Source organism: Lates calcarifer, unplaced genomic scaffold, assembly GCF_001640805.2.
Source record: "Lates calcarifer isolate ASB-BC8 unplaced genomic scaffold, TLL_Latcal_v3 _unitig_4530_quiver_1319, whole genome shotgun sequence".
Lineage (NCBI taxonomy): Eukaryota > Metazoa > Chordata > Actinopteri > Centropomidae > Lates > Lates calcarifer.
The window spans coordinates 25,331-34,769 of record NW_026116954.1 but is presented as its reverse complement, the minus strand read 5'-3'; the positions used below and the strand labels follow the sequence as shown (position 1 = coordinate 34,769).

At 37.2% G+C, this 9,439-nt stretch overlaps 1 protein-coding gene across 1 annotated transcript; it reads left to right on the top strand.

Annotated features, from left to right (window-relative positions):
* Positions 1-1,134: 1,134 nt before the first annotated feature.
* Positions 1,135-5,878, top strand: LOC108900330 (CMP-N-acetylneuraminate-beta-galactosamide-alpha-2,3-sialyltransferase 1-like; the record flags this gene model as incomplete). The annotated part of the gene is given in 7 exon segments (XM_051068438.1): positions 1,135-1,189; positions 1,544-1,681; positions 1,683-1,741; positions 2,221-2,387; positions 3,257-3,324; positions 3,475-3,594; positions 4,156-5,878. Coding segments are annotated over 7 exon segments (775 nt in total), but the record flags the coding sequence as incomplete, so codon positions are not given.
* Positions 5,879-9,439: the final 3,561 nt, after the last annotated feature.

Sequence of the window (9,439 nt, the reverse complement as noted above, 5' to 3'; positions counted from 1 at the left end):
AGAGATACAATGTTGAGTTTTAATTGGTTGAATGCTCATCAACAAAATCTTTAAAAAGCTAGTGATTAAGTTATGTTACTCAAGTCATCCATTATGAATATGTTTATTTCTGTATTGTTATCTGGCATAACACTTTTACAACAATATACTATTAATGTTACTGCTGTAATTACATGTCAAAGAGGCAAATGAAGTGAAGATTTTTTTGATAAAATAAAATGCAAGCGAACAAAAATATCCATTTATTTTTATTTATTTATTTATTCATTGACTGGCACTAAGTACCATGACTGTAATGCTCACAGCATATACAATTAAATACTCACTGATTATCTTGCGCTGTTCCTTATGCAACCTCCTGAAGAAGTTAAACTGCAAAGCATTTTCTTTTTTTTTCTTCTTCTTTTTTTATTCCTTGTTTATCAGATTGTCAGCTTGCACTGTACGAAAATAAGCAAACACAGAGTCATATTACTTTCTGAGAAAAGTTTTAGTAACCCAGTGTTCTAAGATAAAACAACTTATTCACATGTCCATGTAAATGACTGAGGGCTAGTTTCAGCTGCATGTTATTTCCAGTCCTTTTGCTCGCATATTATTGAGGGAAAATGTTCATTCGAGGTGTGCCTTGAGCCAACAATGCACCAACAGGTTTACACCTGTAAATACTGGGTGTGGCTGTACTGTTGATAGCAGAGGATATTGTTTGTATCAAATCTAATCCTTTTCTGTTGTCCAATAATATTAGATATAATATATATAATTTATATAATTCATATATAAATGTCCACTGGTGACCTCAGTTTGATATTTAATATGGTGTATAGTAATTAATTAATTGTTTTGCTGTTAACTTGACAGGTTTTCCCACATTCATATATCAACGTTACCTGTATATTTCACCATTCACTGTATCCACAGATTGGATGCTGCCACGATGGTTTCCACATTGAGAAACACCAAAGTTTTTTTCCTGCTGTGTATCTCTGGGCATTTGCTTTGTTTTTGGAGCTCTTCGTGGGATTTTGTCTGTATATTACCTCAGCCTACAGAATTCAAGCCCTTTGTAGCTGTCAAAAGTGTTTAACAGACGGTGATCCATGCTTTAGGGAACTTATCACTTCATCTCCCAAGCCATTTTTTGTCAAGAAAAAATGCGATCTCAGAGGACATTTTCAAGTGGTGGAAGGTATAGGTCAACTCATCTTTAAGGACGCAGCAAAAATATTATGAGTCTGTTTCACTGTTGTTTGTTTAGGAGACTCACTGAGTGATCTGTAGTCAGGAACCGCTGCAGTCACATTTAAATTATAATCCTTTAGATTTCAGTTCTGGTTGGTTTGGCAAGTGCAGTTTTAATGCAGCCTGTCATTTAACATCTCACAGAGGCTGCTCCTTTTTTCAGTACTTCCTACAGTATCTAAAATTGCAGTTTCTCTGAGTGCTTCACAATAAAAGCCAACCCATGTTTTGCCTGTTATTTGTTTTTAACATGAAGATGTAGCAGTAGGAAGTGATGTTCTTTTTCTGTTATGTGTTTTAGGGCTTACAGGGTGAACAGCGCAACTTCACTTTCTACAATATAACCATAGAGAACCTGTTTAAGGTCATCCCACCCATTCCAGATCTTGTAGAGCCAAGCCCTAATCGTTGCAGGACATGTGCTGTGGTGGGGAACTCTGGGTAATTTGAAGGGGTCAAACTATGGACGTCTGGTAGACTATCATGATATTGTAATAAGGTAAATCATAATCACAAGACTCATCCTCACTACTGCCACCTTTAAAGAAGATATTTGTGAATTTTGCTATTGCCATATACCCAATGTTAGCATTAACAGCTGTTTACTTATCAGTCTAAAGACAATGTTGCAAGTTAAGCATCAAGCTTCATTTCTTTTCTTGCTGTCTCCAGGGGTGGAAAGCAATGCCAATGTTTTGCGTTACTACCTTGACGACTTAGTACTGCACAGAGGGCATATTTTAACCTCTTGTATTGAAAATGCAGCAGTGGCTTAAAACTCACATTAAGCTCTTAAAAAAAATGTAGTTTCACCAATGATGAATCAAATGCTGAAAAAATGTAGTAACTTCTAAGGGTCAGAATTTCTCTGCCGCAAACAGGTGGTTGGCAACACTTTTGTGTACATGTAATGTGAACCTCAATCGCCATCACTTTTAAATACATGATATTAAATATGTATCTCCCTGTACCATTTAGAATGAACCGTGGCCGTACCAAAGGCTATGAAGCAGATGTTGGGACCAAAACAACTCATCATGTCATGTATCCGGAGAGTGCTACCTATTTGGACAGCACTACTCGTCTTGTGCTGTTTCCATTCAAGATCAGTGATTTACTGTGGCTTCTCAAGAGTGTAATCCAGGGTATGTGTGCAAAGCTACTTGCTGTATCTATATTTATTGATTTATCTGTACTTTACTATATATTTAATTGTGGGAGAATGGAAAACCTAAATGGGTAAAAGTAACAGCATTGCATAGATTTGTTTGCATGAAATTTCTGATTTTAAACAATTCCTCCACTAAGCACTGAATGCTATGCAAACTAAACTTTAATTGCAATCCAGTTTTAGATTAGCTGTCAAACCGCTGTACTGTTGATCACACAATATAGCAAAGAATACTGACTCACGGAAGTTGTTGCTTGTTCTTGCTGCATGGGAATTACAGTGCCACGTTCAGTTTATTTGCTGCAGGAACAGTCTCTGAACTTTTTGATTGTATCTTGTATCTGGAATTTTCATTGGTTAAAGCTCTGCACTGTTGACCTGAAAGTCCTCTGTTTGGTGCTGTGAAGGTCCAATGGATGAGTGACCCCTTGCACACATAATCAACAATCAAATGCTAACAGATGCTAACTTGTCGCTAACACTATGGCTATCCTTCCTAAACTGACATGAAATGCTACAACAACCTGCAACTTCAGTTCATACTGCTATAACAGCTTCACATTAATTTGACACTTGACAACACAGAGTCTCTAGCAAGGTAATAGTACATGCAGCTTCACTGTCACATAGGGTAAGATCTCCTGTTAGCCAGCTCAAGGAGGCATTTGAGCTTTGTAGACATGTTGGAAAGCAGTTACATCTCAGTATTCACATGGTAATTAACTAGCCAGATTATGTTTTGCAGTGACCAACATGAATCTACCATAACAATGCAACATTTTAATCTGAAAAACTAGTGAAATGTTGTTATTATCAAATATGTCCATTTTCCACTGCATTGAGCAATTAACGTTTCCTCCAACAGGCAGAATGGTGCTGCAAAGTCAAGGAGGATTGCTAACAAGGATCTGGTGGGTATTTCAAATGACCTTGAATGACATCAACACTTATAGATATCTGATTAACTTATCCAGCAATACAACTGCATTGTATCATGTATTCCCAACAGAGAGGAATGGTTCATAAATGTCAGATTAAGGGCTTGGTCTTATTCATAACAGGTGCTGATCCTCAATCCAGCTGTCATGAAATATGTTCATGAAACTTGGCTGGCAAAGAAGGGCAAATATCCATCCACTGGCTTTCTGACTTTGGTTTTAAGTATGCTCATTTGTGATGAGGTAGGTTCAGGTTGAATGACAGTTGGGGAGAGAAAGAGCACAGACACACATGCACACACACACACACACACACACACACACACACAGATAATGTTGAATGATTATAATCTAAGCACAGAGAAGCTGTTGACTTTAACTTTCCCACACTCTTTACCCTCTGTCATGTGTCCACCTGCAAACCACTTGTTTAGAATGTTATTTCATAGTATGCAAAAAACGAATCACACTTCCATTGTTAATTGTGTTCTAGTGGAGACTGACTGCAATCATAAAACATATATGTTATCTCTATTGTTTGAAATTCAGATAAAGGCAATATATGTTAATGGTTTATGAAGTAAAATTTTATTTCAGAACTGCTTTTTAAACCCCAAATATGTCCCAGGTCAATTTGACCCGAGGAATACCAGAGGGTCCCAAAAGTGAAGACAATACAAGGATTAAAGTTCTTTACCTACTTTTGTATTCTAATTAGTTTTAGAAAAAAAACATTTAAAATCTGGAAACAATACTTTAGATTACATTCGGCTGAGATTCAAAGTGTAATATTTGTTTTCTCAGGTCAGCGTTTTTGGGTTTGGAGCAGACAGAGATGGAAACTGGAACCACTACTTTGAAATGCTCACAGACAAAAAGCTGAGAACTGGACCTCATGCTGGAATGCATGAATATGATGTTATTATGCAGCTACACAAGAAGAAGAAAATCCAGTTTTATACAGGATGGTAGTTTTTGTTTCTCCCCTTCTCTCCACATCACTTGTATTAACATGAGCAGCTCCATGCACCACCACTTAAGCTTTGCCCTTGTGCTAGTCATTTTATTGTTATTTATTGAGCATTTCCCTGTGTTTTTGTGAACTTCAATTTTTTACAGCGAAATACATTTTGTCATCTAATCTTTGAATGGATTAGGTTAAGAAGGAACATATATTTTGAATGAATTAACAGCAGCAGACTCTCCAGGAGGTGGCTGGAGTGTATGGCATATAAAATGTGAAACTTTCGCACAAGAGAGCGTTCACATCTAGAGTCTTGGTTTAGGCAACAAAAACTGTTACATAACTCCTTTATTTCCATTGAGAACTACAATGGTGGTTGTGAATGTAAATAAAGGAGTTACGTCTGATGTGAACATTTTCTGTATTAAACCAGACCATAATCTTTGCCCAACCTCAACCAAGTGTTGCTGGTGCCCAAACATAAAAACAAATATGTTGCATGTAAACATCATACTTATGAACATCGAACTTATTTGTGACTTGCCAAACACACCAATGAACAATATTTCCTCATTACATTGATAGAAAATGTAATTCAGTTGCAGTCACTTTCCCTATAAAACGTATTTGCTCTTGCAGATTATTTGTATTGAAACATAATTTCTCAGAGATGTAGGGGTGTTGCATAATACTGACTCTCCCTTCATGAGGTTTCACCTTTCCTTGTTTGATTGTGTGATGTATCTGACCGAGCACTTTACTAGGACAACCTGTACACCTGCTCTTTCATGCAATTATTCAAACAGCCAATCACAAGGCAGCAATGCAGTGTAACTGACAACAGCCTGGAGTTTACTCAGAATAGTGTGGGAAAAACAAGAAACATCCAATGAGCTGCAATTCTGCCTTAGAATTGGAATTCTGCCCCGAATGGTCAGACTAGTTCAAGCTGACAAAAAGGCTACATCAACTAACCACTCAATACAAATGTGGTGAGCAGAAAAGTATCTCAGAATGCACAACACGTCGACAACAACAGACAAGACCACTCAGCCAACTACAGAAATCTACAGCTGCAGAGGGCACAGGCTCACCAAAACTGGATGGTTGAAGACTGGAAAGATGTAGCCTGGTCTGCTTACTGACAACAGTCCAGGCTGTTGATGGTGGTGTAATAGTTTGGGAAACATTTTCTTGGCCTACTTTGAATTACTTCCAACATGGCAATGCACCATGTCGCAAAGCAAAACAGGTTTTGTGAAGATGACTGTTAATTCATTGTTAATTCAGTGTAGGTCAGTAACCCTTGAGTCACCAGATCTGAACAGCATATTGGGATGTGCCAGAACAGGGGATTGGCAGCCAACAGCTCTGTAGAAATTATGTGATGCAATCATGTCAACATGGAGCAGAGTCTCAAAGGAATGTTTCCAACAACAACATAGGGAGGCTCTAGCCAGTACTAGTATGGTCTTCCTATATACAATGCTTGATGAGTGTATCTGTATTGTATATTATAGAAAATGTAATGTAAAGAAATAAATAATGAATTTTCTCATTTAATTCATCATTTATTGTGACATTCTGCTGCCTGCTTTACAATGTTTGACAATACACAAGAAAAGAATGACAAAACATTGAAGTGGAACTATTAAAACTCCTAACTTATAGTACAGACATCAGTACATAAGTGTTGAAAGACCTAAGCTAGTTTTGTCACACACACTGTTCCTACTTCTTCCCCTTTAGGAGGCTGTCTTATCATGTCAGGAGACTGTGAGCCACACCTGAACCCACTTGTTTCCTTGTTATTACATAGGAGGACTGAAGCAGTCAGATCTTAAAATCAGTTTAATAAACTTAGCTTACTTGTAAAACTTGATTATTTGTATGGTCTCCATGATTTTGTCCTGAATTTGAGCTGGTTCATGAATTAGTTTCTTGTGACATTATCAAGAAAATTGCTTGGATTTTACAAAATGGGAAGGATGGAATGTTCATCTATGAAAAGGTGACAGTTGTTACTTTCACTTGTGTGTCCTTAATTTTAAAAAGACCTTGTCAATGTGCACACATGGAGCAACACTATTTCTCCATTTACAAAAAAAGAAAAAAAAATCACCTTTTGGCACAGTCACAGTGGCTTCGTAAATATTTTTTCATTATTATATTTATTTATTTGCTGTAATCATTTGTAAATTTCATGCTGACAATCATCTGTGCAAAAATAAATTCTAAAGTGCAGCAGAAGCTATTATGAGGCTCCACCAACCTAAATCTAAACAATAACTCTAAACCTAGAGTGGGTAGCTTCCAAGGTTACCATCTTTTTCAGTTAGACTTACTATGGAAAACAAACATTTGATTTGACAACTGAAGCCCTATATTCACCTCATATCAAGTTTGAAATGAATCTTTGTACAGAATAAAGACTTGGGCTTCTACTCTATCCAGGATGAATTTTACAGCAAGTAAAACCTGTTTCAGTCTTCATACTGGACCCGAGTATTGTTTTTAACACAGATGTTGTGGACCTGCCCTAATACTGACTCAAGGTGGTTTAGACAGGTTAAACCAAGTTTATGGCTTAAAACAAGCTTTTATCCCTTTCCATGTGAAATTGGTTCCAAGTTTATTAAATAGATTATAAAAATGAGCAGGCATCAGAATTGGCAAAATATTCAACATGTAATCAAAACCAACTTCAACAGTTTTGATATTACACACCTAGATAAGACATACATATTAAATTGTGCATATTTAACACACTGATTTGAACAAAGGTAGTTTAAATTAGAGCTGTAAATGTGAATGAGATGAACATGCATCTAGAATTCCCCTCTGTGCTCCATGTTAGGGCAACCTCACAAGGGGAGGGATAGAGACAATAGATGTTATGACAGGGAGGTTACAGATATGGCAGTGGACTGTTTCACAACCTTCTGAAAATAAAGCAGGTGCATTTTTTTCTTTATCAGTAGCTAGCTTGTCTTCATATTTTTCTTCCACCTACAGCTACACCTCTAATGGACACTTTTTTTGGAAACCAGTTTGAATGAGGTGACAAAAATATTTGTGGATAATCATTCAGTGATTAATAACACTACATTTTTCAGTTTCTGTCAAAATAATGAGGAAGTTCAGTTGCAATTCAAAATGCATTTTAAATTCTCTTTTATGAGTAGGATAGACATTGAAGAGGTTGGTAGGTGGGTGGCTCTTTTTTTTTTTTTTTTTTTTTTTTTTTTTTGCAGTTGGTTTAAAATGAAAAGTCTGGTGTGCTTTCTCAAGAATAGTAGTGATGTTGTCCCCCAACCCCAAGTTGAAGTAGACTGTCGTTCCAAGGAATTTGAAGCCTTCCACTTAATGGATTTATTTTTTCCAATATAAGGTAGGGTTACAACATCAAGACCTACAGTTGCTGGATTTCAATGTTGTTGATGCCCAAGGGTCTCCACAGCTCCTGTGAAAGTCTGCTACTAGTTCCTTGATTTTGGCAACATTTAATTCCAGGTTGTTTGTGTTAAGCCAGTCCACAGAACCTTAAATAAGTGCCAGTGACCTCTAAATGTAAATGACTACTGGATGAACAGCAGGCTCCCTGTCCTGACTGTCATCCAGCAAGAGGAAATGAAGAGGATAGTTTAGGTTTGATTAAACTGCATCAACAGAACTAAAAATGCAAACTGATAAGGCTCTGGGACAGCAGTGGAGAAATGTTTACATACTTTACAGGAACAGATCTATAGTTGGCTGTTTGGCTTCACACAGTCTCTCACTCTTCACACACTGTCTTACAAAATGTGTACGTATGTGTGTATATATACAATGCTTGGGAAAGTATTGAGACCCCTTCAGTTTTTTCAAGTTTTGTTGAGTTGCAGCCTCATGGTAAAGGCTCTACACTCACCTCATAATCACAAATCACGCATATCAGAGCAAAAAACAAGCCATGAGGTTTAAGGAAGTTCCTGCAAGAGCTCAGAGACAAGATTGTGTCAAGGCAGAGATCTCAGGAAGGCTAGAAAAAAATGCATTGAAGGGTAGAAGGGCCTTGGCCTTGGGTGACCAAAAGCCAGATGATCACTCTAGCTGCGCTCCAGAGATCCTGTGTGGAGGTGGGAGAAACTTCAAATCTAATGAATTTAACACAGGTGGATTCCAGTCAAGGTGTAGAATGAACTCAGTCCATCTATAGAAATGTGAGCTAAATTTCCAAGTGCCATAGAAAAGGGTCTGGTGTATAGGGGTAGTTTCAAAGTTTTTAGATTATGATTTCAAGAGCAAACAAACTTCAGGCTGGACATGGTCAGTCATATATTACAACCTAGCTTAGTATAACTAGGTTGATTTCCCGTAACACAAATCTATTTACAGCATATTTTAACACATTTCAAGGGCAACAAGAAGAAAACATTAGCTTTAAAACTATGTCAGTGGGCAGTAGAGTAGATTATCTCTGAAGTGATATCTCTGCTCCTTCTCTCAGCTTCTTTTTGTTTTCTTTCTACTTTCCATAACCTGCTTCCTCTCTCTCAACATTAGTCTTTCTGTCCGTTTCTCTCTCTCTCCTTCTGTATTCGCTGCCTCTGTGAATTTGTACTACAAACTATATTGCTCAATGTAGTCCTCTAACTACGTGATTCAGTTCTCTGCCTGGTCACACAAGCAGTGAGTTATTTTGCATTTTGATCATTCTACTGACAAGGGAGTGGTATCTCTACCTACTAGATTTTCCCTGAAGTAAGAAAAGACAGCTCAGAACAAGTTATGGCTAAACAGAGCGTGAGAAGAGAGATCAAACCTGATGATGTGAAACCACATGTTCAAAATAACAATTGATACACTGTGTACCGCATATGGCATCATTAAAAACAACACACTGGGTGACATTGCCTCAAAGGACATGTTTCCAAAAGATTTGGTTCATGTCATGGAGACAATAGCTCTTGTGAAATGGAATTTGTGGGTAGCATAAGAGAAACAATAATTTTTGATATCTGCTGACAGGTTGGTATGTTACAGTTCCCACCTCATCATACTCGCTAATACATTTTCTGTCAAAATAATGAGGAAGTCCAATTGCAATGCATCAAACCCATATATGCATAATAACAAGTATAT